The following is an 18,914-nucleotide window of genomic DNA, read 5'->3' on the forward strand; positions in this document are numbered from 1 at the left end:
TCCTGAAACAGATTCAGAAGATGGGGCAAAATGTTTGGTTTTTTGGGGGGCTTTTTAGTGGTAATTTATATATAAAGTTGTTTTTCTATGTTAGCTAACTTGCAGTCATGTGTTAATGTAGTCATGAAGCAAAGAGGAGCTGAACCATCTTTTAGTTATCACATTTACAGTTACACTGGGTCTCTGAATCAACTCATGTTTTTAGTCTTCAGGAATAAATTAAGCTCATGTAAAGTATGACTTCACATGCGGATTTAGTTTTAGAAATCCCTGACCCCTTAAAGCCTCATATTGTTCTAATTATACACTGCTCAAAAAAATAAAGGGAACACTTAAACAGGTGTTTAACACTTAAAGTGTTCCCTTTATTTTTTTGAGCAGTATATTTTACTTTTAGGGAGCTTTTTAATCTGAGGAAATTACATGAATGGGTGATTGACTGAACATAGTGTAAAGCTCTTTGGAGTCCTCAGACTTGATAAAGGGCTACACAATGTTGGGTCATTGTCATTTCAGCAAAAACGTTGCTACAAAGTATTGATGAAAGGCGGCTAAATACATTCTTTGTGTAAAAACAAGCTTAAGCACCAATTCAGATATCCTGCCCCAATTTAAGAATGAGCAATAGCTCAAACATTGAATGCATCATGAGTAAGCTTGTAGGATGTAGGCTTTTTAAGAACAAGAAATGAAGTTCTATGTCGGTACGGTTTGGCATTAAACTGTCCTGGCACCTCCAGATAGTGTGTCAAAAAGCATCACTGAGTGTCAAACACGCAGAGATCATGTTATCATCCCTGTGCTGGCTCACACTGAGTTATTAAATCGTGGTAACTCCCTTGTTAAATCTGATGTTAGCATGACACGGCTGTCTTCTGTGAGAGCGCTGGAGCTGTGGGAGTCAGAAGATGAGCCCCAGGGGAGGAGAGCATGGAATGGCAGCAGGAACAGACACTGTCAATAATAAGATTTATTATCCATCAGCTTGTCCCGGGGAGGGCTGTTCACTGGAAGCAGCCGTCAGGTATGGAGGAGCAGACTTCGGGTAGATTCATAAGAGGATGGAGGATTGGATGCTCTGTGTTGTGACCTGTCAGCCGCCTCAGTCAGAGGGCTGAAGGATCAAGAGGCAGAACTTTTCTCAAAGCCTAGTCCACACCATTTAGTCGAAGCTCAGTCATCTTAGTGAAGGGGTCTACGTTGTTCATCACATTCAGATCCATTCGTGTGATGCCCCATTTGTCATTTTATGCTGACAAAACAGCATTTAAGTGAGTGAATTTTTTTTTTTTTTTTTAGAGTTTTGACCAGATTTTAAGCTGGTTTAATGGAAGCGGATCAGGCCTGTAATCGTAGAGAAGACATGACAGAGAGTTGTGCAGATTGTGATTGTTGTATTTTAAATAAACCAGAATGCTGCCTCTACATTTTTGCTGTAGAGGCAGCCATGTTTAGTAAAAAGTATAAATCTTCAGAAATTACAATGACAAGATGAAAACATGGAAACCAGCATAGTCTCAGAGTTTGTTTGTTAATAACAACCTACTTGTAAATCTAAAATAAATAAACTCGACTGTAGAAACTTTAACTTTTCACTGAGACTTTGCCACAAATCCTCCCGCAAAGGGATTAGTTAGAAAACGTTTCAAACCTACCTTTTAAGTGAGCAAGATGGGAGACTGGTTGCAGACAGAGCGATGAGTTCATGGTGAGGCAGCGAGAGTAGATTATCTGTGGATTCACGGCGGTGCGTCAGGGAGAGATGGATGGGTCCGTGCGAGCTGCATGCGTCTTCCTAGAGTCGAGCGCCACTTGAAAGGCAGTCCACTGTCAAAGGTCTATTAAGGAAAGATTGAGACCCCAGGTGTTTGTGAGTGTGTTCACATGCTCATTGGTCATGGTCCTTCACTGAAAGATTGAGACCCCAGTGCTCCCAGAGCCACTCAACCAACACAACCTGCATTGGTTTACAATCAGCGCAGCACCGTCCATCCATCCATGTTCCCATACAAACACATACACACACACCCACACACACTCAAATATATATCAAAGGACAAACACTACCACCAGGTGCCATTAAGCAGCAGCCGTGGTGGAACAGCTGTGTGTCAGCATCCCGAACATGGTGACCATCATCCTGTTGGCAGCAAGGATTTACAGACGGATTAAGGTCCAGGTTAGGGAAGCGACGACGAGCATGTACAAGGTTGCGGGGTGGGAGTCATGGCAACACCTTTGACAAGCCTTATTTGTCATCTGACTAGGTGTGCAAATCAAAGTGACTGCAATACAGACTTTGAAGAAAAGTAACTTCAAACTGGGCAGCTACTTCTCTAAAAAACCAGCAGCACTGCGCTTGTTCTCTTTGCTGTCCTTTCCTTTGCTGTGTTCTTCTTTGATAACGCAGCACTCAACCTTTGACCCTTATAATCTGTAGAATGAAATTTACTGCAGAATCAGTCTTTAAAAGTTAGAATATTGATAAAAGAAATGTTTGCAGTAGGAGTGGGTGATATGGACTTAAAATTTTATCTGAACATTTTTTGGTAGTGCTGTGATAACAATAAAAGTGAAGGTAAGAACTATTTATTCTTTTGTACGGCTGTAAAATGCTTAGCACAGCCATTTCTACTTTCTCAATGTTTGGCCTTCAATTCAGAACAGGTTTTTATTTCATCTGCTTAAGACTGGGTGTTATGTTATTACTAACTGCTTCACAGTAGTTTCATTATGTTATATATGCACATGTTAATTTAAAGGCTTCATATGTGCTCATGTGTGAGCCTTCGCTTTTTTTCAGCAGACATCTCAACAGCTCTCCTAACTCTGATTTGTTCTGAGCTAAATGTTTGCCTGAGATGGATTCTCCTGCTGATCCAGAGCTGCAACGTGGCTGACAAATGAAACTAACACCTGGGAGGGGAGGCAGAAGGTGTGAAAGTGGAAATCGGTGTATTGTTTGCTACCACAGCTTTGTAGTTCATGCTTTGTTATTGGACACTAATTAAAATGGTGTTGGTTATTAAAGACTTGTGCGAAAAAGATGATACAAAGTGAGCTTGTCATCAGATATATAAACTCATCTGTTATCCCTCTCTCACTACTCCGACCGCTCTGTGGGCTTTGCTCATTAGGAAGACTGAGTGCTGTCTCTGCCATAGAGGCAGGGGGTTAGGGTTAGAAGAAGTGCACATGATGACATTTTGGGCAGTATGATTATTCTAATAAAATGTGGAACTAGTGATATACTCATACCACTTAAAATCTTATATTAATAACACAAATATTTCATATTTTCTTCAGTTAAACCAGCCTGGCTCTGTGGGAAGAAGCAATTGTCTCCTGATTAATGGTTGTGGCACACTTCATGGCTACCACTGCCATCATCAAGTGTTTGTGATAACTACCAAGGAGTCTTTACAATCTTCTTTGCAGTATTGTTTTAATTCAGCCATAATAGTTCACTTTACAAATGCCCTTTTTAAGGTCATCCAACATCATCTTGACTGGATGTCACAGTCACGTATGACATGAAAAATTCAAAACATTTTTTTACCCATTTAGATGTGATCATGCTGATGAGCTCTTCTCTTAATTTGTGTGCTTCAAATACATAACTCAAGGAGTGTCAGTGGGGTGATAACTCTACGTACTTTAAGTTGCTTAAGAGCTTAAGCAACTTAAAGCTAAAATAAATTGGATCCTAACCCTGTTGTTTTATTTGAACAAAGTTCAGCATCTTGCCCGAAGAGTTAATAAAAGTTGTTGGCCACTGCTCAGGGTTTTGTATTAAGCATCAACTACCAGATGCAGCGAACAGCTTTGGCAAATGCAACAAATAAAACCTTACCAATGTTTTATTTCAGACTTGAGTAGACACACTCTGCTCCTGCGAAGCCTTCTGTCTTGGTAAACTGATGTGAACAGGACCTCCGATTATCCACAATGTAAATTCTGTTCTTTGTGTGGGAGTGTCATCCAGGCCAGGCCTTCATAAAGCAACATGATGGATATGCAGACAAATAAATAAATAAAAACACAAGCACCCCTCTTTTTTCCCCATTCCAATCGCTCTAGTCTTGTGCGTCTTCTCTGATGGATTTGTAAAAAGATATAACGAATGAGACTTAAAGTGAGAAGGAAGGAGGGAGGCTGGGCAGGAGGGATGAAGGCACAGCACAGAGAGACAGAGCACATGATTTATTAGACTCATAAAAATTCTGCCTCTGTTATTCCCTTTCATTTTTATATGTGAAGCTTATTAAAGACCACACCTGCCAGAGTCTTCAAACCAGGGTGTAGGTGTGTGGGTGTGTGGGGGTGTGTGTGTGTGTGTTTGAAGTGATGTGAATGTGCATTTGTTGATATGCTGACTGGATAGATTTACCATGGCCTCTGTTTTGTGTGTGGTCAGACTCATCCATTCTTAATTACTGCTGTCCACAGACGCCGTCTCCACATCCCATCTAAGCCCTGCCTCCAAGCGGGTGTTTAGGACCCGCTACAAGATGGTGACCCGTCCGGGTACAAGTGCTGCACACACCCCGCACTACAATGCTGCGCTCTCCTGGCGAGCCAGGAAGATCCAGTCAGCCAGGTAATATATGATAACATTTGTTTTTTATCACAGGTATCAGCAGGAAGCATGGAAAGGGAAGGAAATTATTAGAGAATAAAATGTTGACATCAGTAAGCTCCACCCACAATGGCTGGCCCTTCCTCTGTAAGTCATGACAGCACCACTTATCTTTAACAATTAGTGGAGCTTTTGTCTCTTATGCCATCCTTCTTGATGTAAATCCCTCCATTTGTTCAAGTCCAGCTCTTTTCCAACAGCGAGTTATGTATGTTTTTGCTTGGTAGTCTTTCAGATATACCACTACAATTGTCTGTAACAGTTTTCAGAATAGCTAAATGAGATCAAAGTTTAGGTTTAGACTTGTCCCAGGATTTTTCATTTCTTCATTCTCAGCCCATTTTTGGTGGATTTACAGATGTGCATTTAGTCATACAGATCTGTATACCTGAGTATACTTGCATGACCTCAGGCGAGCAAAATTTCATGTTTCAGTGTCTGCTTCAGCCTTATTTTTTACAGACAGTCTCACATTTTACTTTGATAAATAGTAGACTTCCTATTGGATTGCATAATTGCAACTGAACAGTTCCTGCTGAGGCAACACATCCTCCAACCATGTTGGTACAACATGGTTGGTACAAAGTTCTTTTCTGTCAGTTCTGTATCTGGTTTGCACCAAACTGGTCCTCTGTTCTGATATCCAAATAATTTAGTGTTAAACTCATCTGTCCAAAGAGGATTTTTCCTAGAAGTTATGGGATCAAAAAACTTGCTAATTTCCAAGGCAACTTTAAGGTTTGAACAACTCAATTATCTTTTCTTTACCAGGTTCCAATTTTCTTTAAATCTAATCTCAACTGACCAGGAACACACAATACAAATTGTACTGTATAATTGCTTTTGAACAACCATAGAATAAAAGCTGAAAGGTTTGTGAGAAGTTGGGCACACCAGACCTTGAAGGTGGTTTTCTTGTCAAGCTGTGTGGACGAAAGACCATGGCGTCATGATTATAAAGAGAAACAAGAAAAGGGCAAGTAAAATCTCAAAAGGGTTATAATGTAATTTTTACTTTTTGGTCCAACAGTAAAAATAATTTTGTGATATTTCACATAAATTTATTTTCTTACTATTTTTATTGACATTTGAAATATTTCCCAAGTTCTTGCAAATTGAGGTTTTAAGGGAAACCTCTCTCCAGCTCTTGTTTTTTGAAAAGGTTATATCCCAAAATAAGAACTTGTGGATCTTTTATTTTTGTTTGTATAAAAAATTTTATAACAATACATTTTCACTAACTTTTATTAGTTTTTTATTCTGTCCAATCATGTTTTTGAAGGGGTGAGGGAGTTGAGGAAGTGGGGGAGGGATCATTATTTTGTATAATCCAGATTTGGTGAGACAGAGAGGCCTGGAGCGTGGCTGGCCGCAGCCTCTCTGGTGACTTATTACTATTCATTTAGCTGCTGCAGTAAATATTGATTCATCAAGGGATTTTCAATTTGAGCCCGTTGACATGCTGTGAAATATCACCATGTGTGTACAATTGAGGAGAGAGATAGGAGGGTCAGGTCCTCTGGGACGGGGTCCTCTTACTCGTTCATGTCTCAAGCTTATCTATCAGTTGAACTCCAAAAACCAGCAGCTCCTTTTATCAGTTTGATGCTATTGAGTGGTGCATGAGCTCATATTCTTTGCTCTTAACTACTGAATGCTGCTCTTTATCTTTGGCCTATCACACCTACATATCCTGGTCCACATACTGTAGGTCTTCAGCTCTTATCTCTGTTCATGCTCATCGCTGTACCACATGCTGCTCTAAAAACTACAGCCTTAACCAGCAACTTAACACAAGGTCCAAATAGTTTTGACCTTACTGGAGACTCTGGACTTTTTATTTTGTTAATTAAATATTAAATTAGATTTACATGTGATTTTGTCATTCATGTAAAGAAACTGATATTCTTTACTACAACTGTCAATCTGTAGAAATCCTAGATGTTTTAAGGATTTAATTAAGGACAACATAGTTTTCAGTGTCTTAATAAGCTGAAATCTGTGAGATTGTATATCACAGAACAATCCCCAAACAAAAATCATAGAGTTGTTTTTCCTCTAAGGTAGGGCTGTATAATTATATCAATTCTACTATATTTATCGATTTTTTTCCACCCTCGGAAGTATCGGTTTTTCACCCGCGAGGGGTCCATAGGCTTATACTACACACCAGTTTTTAAATTGTGTTAATAGGCCAAGTAAAACGGAGTTATGCTAAAATAAGTAAACCATATTTTTCAGAATGTCAGAGAAATGTCAAAACCGCTTTTCCGGTTATGTGAAAAGGAATGAGCTTCCAAACATAAAAAACGAAATGCAACATTAGATTTCTTTGTTTTTGGAAATCTCAAGTCTTCAAGAAATAACAATGGGCAGTATTTTGTTGCTAAGAAACGAAGTTGAGCAAGTAACCGTGAAAGAGAAGCAGAACGGAGTAGCGGCAAAAGCAGTGAGATCGCGAAATTAATGCAAAGTTTGGATATCGCAGCGACTAGTGGCATCCACTTCGTAATTTGTTTTTAGCTTTGTGGTTTCTGTTCTGTATATAAAGAATTACCTGAAGAATGAACCATGCAGTGGTGCTCTGTTTTGAGCTGGAAAACGAAGAGGGGAACCCTGCAGCCGCAGTCTGGGCGCAGTGAGGATTGCCATGATGACGATGGCGGATCGATCATTCTTATTAGCAACTGACAAAGAGTATCAGAGCCTGAGAGTACGATGAGATCCTGGCAGTCTGACAGGTAGCTACTCAGAGATCCAAGCAGGGGAATGACGGCGCTGCGCAGCTGCAAGGAGTCGATCACTATGAGGTGAGGCAGAGCCACTCCCCCAGCAGCTAGTAGTAAACAGCTTACAGTCACGGCTAACTCCGGGAGCCAAGGTAGAAAAGACTTTTCCCTATGGTCCAAAAGACTTTTTTTACTCCAAAATGCAACCACAGTATGTCCAAAAGAAAAACATCAGTGCAATCATTTGCATATTGAGAGTCTACAGAGGCTGATAATCTCCCCACTCAGCTCCCAGATCACTGTTGAAACTTTGAGTTTTATGTCAAATCCACATGAATTAAATGACCGAAACTAATTTTCTCACTGCATCTTTGATTCATTTTGTCCAGCTGTAGACTGTTAGACTCTGTCCAATCAGAGTCAGGTATTGTGTAGTGGTGTTTCTAATCAGTTTTCAGTTAATTAAATCTAAGTCTATGGAACACAAAATGTCACTAAAATCACTCTGTCCTTTTAAAATCTTTCAGAAAAGTAAAAGTGCCTCAAATTGTATCGTTTGCCAAATATTGTGATGCATATCGTATTGTGATCAGAATATTGTATATTGTATCGTGAGATTATTGTATTGCTACACCCTTACTCTAAGGTCCTTTTTCTCAAACATAGAAAACCTCCAATTCACAATAAAGGTTTTGGTTAGAAAAAACTTGATATTTTATCTACACTTTCCAATGCAAAGTTTATAGAAAATCATTTGGGGGTTTATTTGTATTGAGTGTGTTTTGGAGCTCTGTCTCCTATTGAACTGAATGAATAACACCACCTATGCTGACTTGTAGGTCATCTATACATGTCATCGATCATGTATAGATGCAACCTTTTAAATCTCTTTTCTATTGATACAGACAAAAAGATTAGCTAAAGTTGCTTAGTTTGCTTCTTTGTGCAAACTCTTCTTTGGGGTGACAGTGGAGATGGTGGTCAGAGTTCATTCTGTAACCAGAGGGTTGCTGGTTCAAACCCCCCGCTCTGTGTGTCTCAGTCGTTTTCTTTGGGTCAGACACTTTACCTGCTTTGCCTGTTGGTGTATGGAAACTTTGCATCTTTTAGACTGTCCCAAAGCAGCTGCAGGTACAATGTAGCTTAGCACCGTCAGCGTGTGAATGACTAGAATCCTCTGGACTAGATAAAACCCTGTACCGGTCATTTAGCAATCTTCTTGCCATTCAACTGAATGTTATGCTTCACCCAACATGGACTACACATCCCTCGGTACAAAAGCAAGCAGAAAGAAGACAGTGGTTTTTACATATAGATTGTCCTGCTTGTGATGGCCCCCTGCTGTGTTGCATTGTGGCCTGTTAACTGTTTTTTAAGGAAGGTCTTGGAGATAGGAGGCGCTTGTGGTCACGTGTCCACCTGGGCCCGTTGACATGAGTGGAACGAGCAAGGAGCGCTTGTACCACAAACTCTGTGGGGACCAGACGAATTTGGTCCATTCGAACGAATGGACCAAATTCGTCTGGTCCCTCCAAAAATGGAGGCGTCACTTGACCAGACCTGGAAGCAGACGCTGAGACCTGTGAGGGCCAGCAGGTTCATGTCCAACGATCGGTGCAGCGGTTCCTTTGCCGCCGCTCACTACCCCTAAAGATCATTTTAATAATAAATGCCTCTAAAAGGTTGTGCCCTCACAGTTTTTTGTTGCGGTCATCTGAGCCAGGCTGTAACACTGCTAATTAGTCCAAAAACCTCTTCTCTTGTGAGTGTTAAATTGTATGCTATATAAACAACAAGCAGGAAGCAACTGCAACTGGCTGAATGGCTGTTTCAATTTAAAAACATCAATCTTCATATTTGGCCAAATTTTTTTAAAGGTTGTTTTTTTTTGGCTCCAGTGGCTTTTATTTAACTAGGTGGAAATGGAAGTGGGTTGTTGGCAGTCGGCAACGATCAACAGGCCAGGATTCAAACCTGTGACTGCCACATAGAGGACTGAGGCCCCTATGTATGCTTTGCCCCTGTGTCATCACTGCGTCTTTGGCCAAAACTTTTAAATCGTACTTTTTCTGACACCATCTATGTTCCAACGTCAGAATGCGACAACATCCCCAGACCTTGGATGTAGTCAAGTCAGGTAAAATGCAGCAACATTGTTGCAGATTTTAAAAGTAAGGTATTGCCAGCTTACTTGCCAAATGCAGGTTCAGAGTTATCTTTAATGTCTGCATTGATATTATGCCACTGTCCTTAATTAATCGACCAAATGTTTTCAGACGCAGTTATGAATCATTTGGGCTGATAGGCAAGTATTTTAGTCTGCTGCTGATCAACATCTCACGAAATATATGGCAACTCAAAGCCAGATCACATTGACTATGGGAAAAATTAATGAGACTTTTAACTTCTGCAGCAACGGGTTTCTACAATAACACTTTGGAACTCCATTAACTTGCAAATTAACAGCAGACCAAACAAGCTACTTGTAATGTTTTATTGACCCAAACTGATTTATGTGTGAAAGCAGCCTAAAATCAACTAGATGTATAGTTTGACATCCATCTGCAATATAATTGCAATCTCATTGTTGGCACTATAAGAACATTGATAGAAAATAGTTTACAAGTGAAGATAGAGTTTAAGCACAACATTATGCATAAAAGTCTAAAAAACTTTTGCATTATAACTTTAGTTTGCCTATTCTGTCTGCAATGTTCTGTGTAGGGAAAACAGTTGAACAGACCCTCCTTATCAAAGTGATTTTGTTTTTACTCACATGAAGGATAGCACAACAGCTATCAAGTATTTTTCCTTTGTTTGTTTCTGTCTTACTTTCTTTCTTTTTCTTCTTTTTAAATGTAAGTATGAAGGAGCACTCTCTTTAGGAATGATCTTATTAGAATGAAAGCCTTTTTTTTATTTTCTATTAAGCTGTTATGTTGGGGAATTGTTATATATTGACGACAGGAAACAAGAACATCTTTCCTTTTTGTGAGCACCTACCAGTAATAAAGAGCCAAAGAAGTCTCATTTTTAAGGGAAGCTAAATTGTACGCTGAACAAAAAATGCATATAATAAAAATATAATCGTTGTCAGATTCACCATATGGCTTTGTTTCATCTGGCTAATAAAAGAATCAGCTGTTGAACTATTATTATTTAAACTAACAATTTATTACATGGAATGAATTGGAAATTAATGTTTATTACATTAAAAATTAACACAGACATTTTTTTTTTGCTGTTAAAGATTTAACTTTTTGAAATGTATCGGCCTCTCTGACATGGGTGGCATTATGAGCATAATTTGGATTTCTAAATGCCTTACTGCTGTCTTACAAAAAGTTTGGAAAAGAATTGAAAAGTCCAAACTCTTCTGTGAATAAAGCCTCTGAAATTCCTAAGTACTTGCAGAAGTGAGCCTCTCTACCCAGTATGCCATGCTCTTACCCAGTTTTAGAAGATGGTGGAGCCAGGGGGTGATTTATTGCTGGGTGGCAGTCTGAAAGAGGAGAGTGGAGGGGGGTGGGCTTAACTGCAGTATTTCAGGACCCGCCACCAGAAAATAGATATAATCTCAACATTAACTCCATTAATAGTATCAGGAGTTGAATTAAGAAAGCCGTAAAGCATGCACTCTGGAGGATAAATTACAAGCCGGGCTTTTTTTCATCGCTCTCACACCCCCCTGATCCGCGCCTCTTATGCAGTCTTTAACGCTCCATCGTTTTGTTTGCATTATATCTCTGTTTTTTCTCCTTTTTAGTATCTTCTGTCACTCATTTTCCACATTATTTCTCACATTCATGTCAAAGTTTGCAACATGGCAATGATTCCATAAGTATAGTTTCTTCAAGACTGTGTATGCTGTATATCTGTGGACACACAAACATACACACACACACTCCTGGTCCGAACGCTCATCTTCTTTAGTGCTTCAGTATCGATCAGCACAGGATGTAAGAGACTGGGCAATAAAGTGAAGCAGCGCTCCCTCTTCTTCACTTCTCTCCTCCTTTTCCCGCATTCCCAGTCCTGTACATCCTCTTTTATCCCCCACTTCACTCATTTACTCATTACTTATCACATTAGTCATTTGTCTGTCGCTTACAGTCCCATGTTTTTTTTCCCCCCGAAGGGTCCTTTTACCACACTCTACTCCTGGTAAGTCTTTCTCTGCTGTCTCTGTGTCTGTTAGGCACCTGGAGAAGAGCAGCAGTCCTTGCCTTCAGAGTTACCCAGGTGACTGTTTTTGCTGTGCTTTCTTTCAAGGGTAACTGTTTCCCAATATGAGCTCACTAATGCTTGGGTTGCAGACAAATAGACAAGGGCAGCATTATTCTGAGCAGTCGCGCGACCCTCCAAATTCTTCCCTGTCACTAAAACAAAAGTCAGATCATTCATCAACCCGTAGTGCTGAATTGCGCTCTCCTTTATCTGTGCATCGCGCAGTCCGAGCTGACCGCACACTCACACTCACGCACGCCTGCCCACGCAAACACACTCGTCTCAGGGGAGCTTCCTTTTGCCCTTCTTTCTGTCCTCCGTTTCTTCCTTTTTCCCTCTGTATTTTTCACTGTTCGTTTTTGATGAGTTTAAGTTCTTTTGTTTTGACCTCCAGACATCATCTTCCAGTTTTTTTTAATCACACCTAAAGATGGCAAGGTGTGCAAAATTACACACCTCACCTACAGGCCTAAAAAACATTCCTGAGACTTAAAAGACACTGTCAAGTAATAACAGATAATGTATGCTGATTTGTTTCTATTTTTCGATGTTTGAAGTATATCCTTACTCAAAAAATAAGTGCAAACTTTTACTTGTGGTTAAATCATGCAATAAACTGATATAATAAACAATACAGATATGAAGCACTGATCAGAATTTTATTTACGATTTCCAATCTCCGTTTTTGCAAGGTCTGACCCAACAACACATTCTGAATGATCACTTTCGGGTCAACTGTTTTACAAAGAGAGGTTTAAGAGCACCAGTCAAAATATACCACCTGGCCAAAAATAGTTGATACCCAAATTTTACTAAGCAAATAGGATATTGGATAATTATTGTGTGAGCAATTATCTTACAGCTGGAAACAGGTTATTTAACCACAGCTGATGCAATATTTTGCTTCTTATTTCTTAAACAACCATTTTGAGAGTCATCTTGTGGGTAAGGAAAATATGTTTGTCTGTACCAAGCATCTAAGGAGATACTAGAAACTACTATAATTGTGTTGAGAACTGTGCAGTGCATTATTATAAACTGGAAGAATAGTGAGGAACCATTGTCATTGAGGAAGTCATGTGGTAGGGAATAAAATCCTGAATGATCATGATCTGCGATCACTCAAGCGTTTGGTGAAATCATATTAAAGATAAACAGTAGAACTAGTTAAACGGGCTGTTTTGTCTAGGATCATCTCCACATACTCAATGCGTAGGGAAATCCGGGGATTGGGAATGAACAGATATGTAGCTATAAGAAAGACAGTAATCAATGAAGCTAACTAGAGAAAAAGGCTACAATTTGCCAAGAAGTATAAAGGTTTGACCCTTGAGTGATGTAAGAAGGTCATGTGATCCAATGAATCTAGGTTTACCCTCTTTCAGAGTGATGGGTGCTTCAGGATAAGAACAAGGCAGATGAAGTTATGAACCCATTATGGCTACTGTCTACTCCGAGCCTACAGGGGCAACGCTTTGATCAGGGGTAGCTGATGATGGTCAGACATAGGTTCAGCAACATTATCTGCCCAGACTGAGGAGTGAAGTCATGACTACCTGAATATTCTTAATGACCTGCTTATCCCAGTAATGGATTTCCTTTATAATGTCACAGACATATTCCCATGACAATGCTAGGATTCATTGGCCTCATGTTGTGTGAGACTAGTTCAGCAAGTGTGGGATATCATTTTCACACGACTCGACCACCACGGTCCAGACCTAACACAATCTCTTTGATGGTCTTGAGAAGGCTTTGCACAGCTGCCAGACTCTCCTATCATCAATACATAATCTTGGTGAAAAATAAATGCGACATTGGATGGGTGTAAATCTTGTGACATTGCAGAAGCTTATCAAACCAAATGCATCAACCAATTCAATCAAAACTGAAAGCAGTCCACCCAGTGCAACCATTTTCTGATGGATCTTTTTCATTTTTTGGGGGGCCATTCAGTGTATTTGTTCAGTTCTTTCTGCCATGATCAATCACCCTTATTTCTATTAGGAGAAGAGATTATATAGTGTTGTTTTATAGAGCAGTCATTGTAAAACATATACGAAACCCACCTAAAACAAAACTTGATGATACTTTTTACTTGTCACATTAAATTTAGAATAGAACTTTTTATTCCAGATGTTTCTCTGCTAATTTTGTAAAATGCAATAAAACAGAAAAATACAACCTAACTTTCTTATCATTCACGCTGATTTTCTTTTACCTTGTAAGTTCATCCTTTTGCATGAATTTTCTAGCTTGTAAAAGATAGAAAATTTTGTTGGTATGTGCACTGTTGATACTTTTGTCATTTGTTCTCTATTAGTACTGGAACAACTAAAAATATTTTGTTGAAAGTGTTGATCTCATTTCCACTTTAATGAGCTCTTATTGCTGCATTGAATTGTGGGAGGTGTAGTGTTAAAGTCCTTCTATGCCCTGGGGGAAAATTTACTGTACATGTTTTTGAAATTTTGCCTTTGGGCTGGGTGCCTTGACAGAGATTTTTCTCTTTAGTTAAGCTATAACTCTGAGTTCCAAGTACTTCTCCTTTTATGCTTTGTCATTTATTTCCTAATCAATTTTATGTGTCTGTTCAAAGAACAAATTCCGTACTTGATTCTATTACATTAGTATAACTGAATTATTATAATCTATTATAATTATACATATTTCTACCTCAGCAGTTTTCAACCACGACTATGAATATCTAAAGCTGACCTGAAAACGTTCTGGATCATGATTGGCTTTCGGAGTACAACAGCATCATGTACAGTACAGACCAAAAGTTTGGACACACCTTCTAATTCAATGGGTTTTCTTTATTTTCATGACTATTTATAAGGCAAGAAATCCCACTTATTAACCTGACAGGGCACACCTATGAAGTGAAAACCATTTCAGGTGACTACCTCTTGAAGCTCATCAAGAAAATGCAGAGTGTGTGCAAAGCAGTAATCACAGCAAAAGGTTGCTACTTTGAAGAATCTAGAATATAAGGGGTATTTTCAGTTGTTTTACACTTTTTTATTTAGTGCATATTTCCACGTGTTATTCATAGTTTTGATGCCTTCAGTGTGAATCTACAATGTCAATAGTCATGAAAATAAAGGAAACTCATTGGATTAAAAGGTGTGTCCAAACTTTTGGTCTGTACTGTATGCAGCAATGCATCGTGAATGAACCACAACACTAGGGTCTCTTTCCAACAAGGTCTCTGAAAACTGGATGGAAGGAGATTAGAGTTCCATCCATCCAGCTGTTCCTCATTGATTTTTTTTAATCCATCTATGCATCCATTTATCTATCCATTGATCCTTCATTCATTTGTCCATCCTCCGTTCCCCATCCATTTTTTGTTCATCCGTCCTAGAGTTTCCCACTTCAACATCTGCTCTTACACAGTCACTGCAGTTTCAATGTACTGTAACAATAAACAGCTGGTGATCAGGGGGAACTGCTTGTGTGATGGAAAAAGGAAGCAGAGGAGAGTTGTCCCAATATGACATTCTTGTTTTCAGAAGGTGCCTCAGAGAACATTCAAAGTGGAATGTGTGTGGAATCATCTATGATCTGTCTGAAACCTGATGGCACATAAATGCACCACAAATTGCAATGAGCTCAGTATTTCTGTCACTCTGACATTCAAAGTCAGTGGATAAACATTCTAACACAGAGAGCAATAACCCTCCCAGAGCCCCCCTCAGATTCTAGACATGTGTCAGGGTTAACTGCTGTCTGTGTTAACTACTCATGTCATATGCCCATTAACCTCTATTGTGGTTGTGGGGGCCACCCTGTTCTTGTTTAAGCCTCCCTGGGTGGCAGTCAGAGCTTCAACATTAGCCCCCATTACGGCTCCCCTGGCTGCATTTGCCCCATGTAGGGCAGCCACTGATCTTGTAGCAGTGAAACCAAGTGTCTGTACTGCTGAGTTATGGCTCACGCTCAAGTGCTTCATGGACGTGAACGCAGCTGAGAGTTGATATTTACTTTTTCCCGTTATTTGCAACAGTGCAACAGCTCTGCACGCGTCAAACGTCCATGCAGGTTGTTTTGTGCGGGCCGTGCGTTCGGGGTAACCCTCTCTTTTCTGTGTAATGGGAGGCGTGAACTCTCGCTCTAAACCCATTTCCAGCCCATCTGAAATACGGCAGCAAATTACCACCAGCAGCGCCCTGCACACCAGCCCCAATCCACCCCAAATAGAAGTGACAGGACAGCGCAATTTATCGCCATAACCCCTGCACCGCCCCACCACCACCCAGCAGCCTCCATGTCCAACCGCCGCACACATGCAGCAGCCCACTGACTGGTTCCTGGATGCAGAGAGCTGTGATTGTGTGCATTGTACATACTGTAGCAGGGGTGTGTGTGTCTGTGTGTATGGTCTGTCCACTCCAGTGTAGGGGCCAACCTCGCTGCTCTGGCCCCCTGCCCTGCCTATTATCTCATTGATTTCCTCCTCTCCTCTTTTCAATTCTCTCCATTTCCACACTGCCGTCCTTTCCATTAGAGGAGCAATTTAACAGAGTGCTGTGACATGGGAGGAAAAGGAGGGGAGGGGGCGACTACAGGATGGGAAACAAAGTGAATAAGGGAGGTATTGTGGAAGAACTGGAGGGTGGAAGAGGTGTGGAATTAACAGAGGGATGAGCTGATAATATTCTGATTCAAACAGTCAGATCTGAACACTTTAAACAGTTTAACTCAAACTAAACTGATCACTGTTATCATATAAAAGCCTCACTTCAAATCTGACCTTAACTCCCTTTCTCTCAGGACTTTCCTTCAGAACCGCCTACGATCTCCTCAGGACAGGCACCAACCATCCAGCCGGCGCTGGACGGGGATGGAGATGTGCTGGATCCGAGGGTCGCTGTACCGGGTGTCTGCCAATAAGCTGTCCCGCACAGTGGCATTACAGACGTCGATCGACCGGAGAGGTACAGGTGGTCAGGATTCTTACACATGAATTGTGGCTAAAATAACAGAGGCGTGTTTAAAGAACTGGGTAAAGCTCAAAATTCTTTAATTTCTTTTGATGAAAACTCTATTCCAAATCAAAATATGAGGAAACAAGTTCTCAAATGTGTTACCATTCTACAGAGACAGAGAGAAAATGAATAACTGCTAAAAAAAATCAGTATCAGCATTTTATTCCAATATAAACTCAAATATTTCTTGTACAAACTCTAAATTAATTGAAGATGTAGCCTTTTTTTGTGACTCACTGAACTCACTACTACTTCTGACAACTGGTTCACATCTGTGCTGCATGGATTCCACCGACTTCCTGAGCTGTGATGAGGTGTTCCAGCTCATGATGATTCAGTTTTTCTTCTCTGCTTACATCAAAAACTGATGTAAGAGACACTGCCATTATTCAGTCTGTCCTGGTAGAGGCCTAGAGTCCAGAAATGGGCTGCTAACATCTCTGGTGACCCCACAAGTCCTGGACACAAACTGTGTAGACTTTTACCTTTAGGTTGATCATTCCTGATGATCACTTAACAGTAAAAGTACCCAGATCAATACCATGCTTATTTACACTATTTCAATCTTGTCTTTGTCTTTTGTGTATATATATATATATATATATATATATATATATATATATATATATATATATATATATATATATATATATACATATAAATACTGTATATATGTGTGTGTGTGAGAGAAAACACACACAAGAAAAAGTGAAGCTATAGTCACATTTTTTGTGTGCAAAATCTTGGTAAATAAAGCTGATAGTGATTCAGAAGGAGAAAATGTGAATTAGAGTAAAAAAAAGTCCTAATGGTAAAATTTCTTCACCCATTTCTTGTTTTATAAACTCTTTGAAGTTGTGCCTTGATTAAAAACTACATCCCATTAAACAGTTGTTTGAAATAGGTCATTATAAAGCTTTGTGGTTAACAAAGAGGACCTTAAATGATACCAACAAAGTAGAACATATATTATATATTAACGACTACTGGGGTTTTAACTTAAGAGTTTGGCTCTCAATCAGGAGCAGTCTGAGAAAAGAATAAGTGAATTGGACCACAAATCTTGCCTGCTGTTCAGGCTTCTGTTTGGTTTTTAGCTTTTTTCATTCATCGATGTAGACAGATTTCAGTTGGTATTAAAATTACAGCCTGTTTGGGTTTTACAACCAGCTCTGTTGAGGACTGCTGCCAGTGGTCCATGACTGTAAGTGTGTGTACATCCTGAGGCGATACAGCCGTGTTTATTCATGTTTGTGGCTGGAACTCCGTCCACATACTTCCTAATAGACTTAGGGGAGCAGCCTGGATTTGCCATCTGAAATAATAAAGTTGTCATCTGTCAGAGCGGCCAGGGGGAGGGCCTGGAGAAGTGGATGGTGCAGATTAAAGCCCCAATCAGCCTCTCCCCACTTCCCTTCCCTGCCTCTCTTTCACACATTCCTGTGCAACTAAACCTTCAGGTGAAATTGAAGAGCTGTGTTCAGTTCAACTCGTGACTGGCATCCCAACATGCCTTTTCACGCTGTTTCTGCATCCTCCAGAAACATGCATCAGGTTTCTGTCCAGCAGGAGCTGTGATTTCACATCTTGAAAAGCTCTCCACCTTCTGCTTTGAGCATCGCCAAAGCACTGATCCTTCAGGAGAGCATTATGAGCCAGAAAGTTCCAAATTTAGCATCACGATCAAGATAAACTGCAGCCTTAACATCCTCACCCTCTCATAACCTCCTCCAACTTTGACACACCTTTTCATCCACTGGCTATTTATGATGTCCTCAGACCAAAAAGGGACGTCACGATTTGTCTTGGCTGCAATGTGCCAATCCACCACAGTATAAATATCCCCTCACCTCTCAGGTTCTTATCGCATGTGTCCACACACACACACACACACGCACACACACCTGCGCACAAACAGTGGAGGCTACATTTTTGTCACATCTGGTGTGAATAGAGAGTAGTTTTTATCTTTCAGGTTAAACCTAAAACACGAGAAAGCTGCACGGGGATAACTAATGGATAAGAACTTTTGACTTCTTTTGGGCTTATTCAAATATGCAGCCATGCTTTTATCACCATGTGGATGTACTTGCTTGTAATATTGTGCTAACATTTCACAGCATATTTCAATTTGAAGGAGTTCATGAATGTGCACCATTCATGAATGTGCACCAGAATTTACAACTGGCAAGTTGTAAATTCTGGATCAGGTTTAAACAGACTGTTCATGCTTTAACTGGTCACATGCTGAATTTTCAGGGTTGTTAGTAAATCAGATGTAGCTTTTCTTTCACTCTAACTTGTTGTGAAGCTTCTGGCTGGATT

The 18,914-nt window shown here is 40.0% G+C and overlaps 1 protein-coding gene across 1 annotated transcript in view; it reads left to right on the forward strand.

The window, feature by feature from the left end:
- Positions 1–18,914, forward strand: part of zc3h3 (zinc finger CCCH-type containing 3) — an 84,307-nt gene that overhangs the window by 47,869 nt on the left and 17,524 nt on the right. Inside the window, exons 4-5 of the mRNA XM_032572860.1 lie at positions 4,450–4,600; positions 16,375–16,538. Coding sequence (XP_032428751.1) covers positions 4,450–4,600; positions 16,375–16,538 — 315 coding nt within the window. The remainder of the gene's footprint in view (positions 1–4,449; positions 4,601–16,374; positions 16,539–18,914) is intronic.

Source organism: Xiphophorus hellerii, chromosome 9 (assembly GCF_003331165.1).
Source record: "Xiphophorus hellerii strain 12219 chromosome 9, Xiphophorus_hellerii-4.1, whole genome shotgun sequence".
Lineage (NCBI taxonomy): Eukaryota > Metazoa > Chordata > Actinopteri > Cyprinodontiformes > Poeciliidae > Xiphophorus > Xiphophorus hellerii.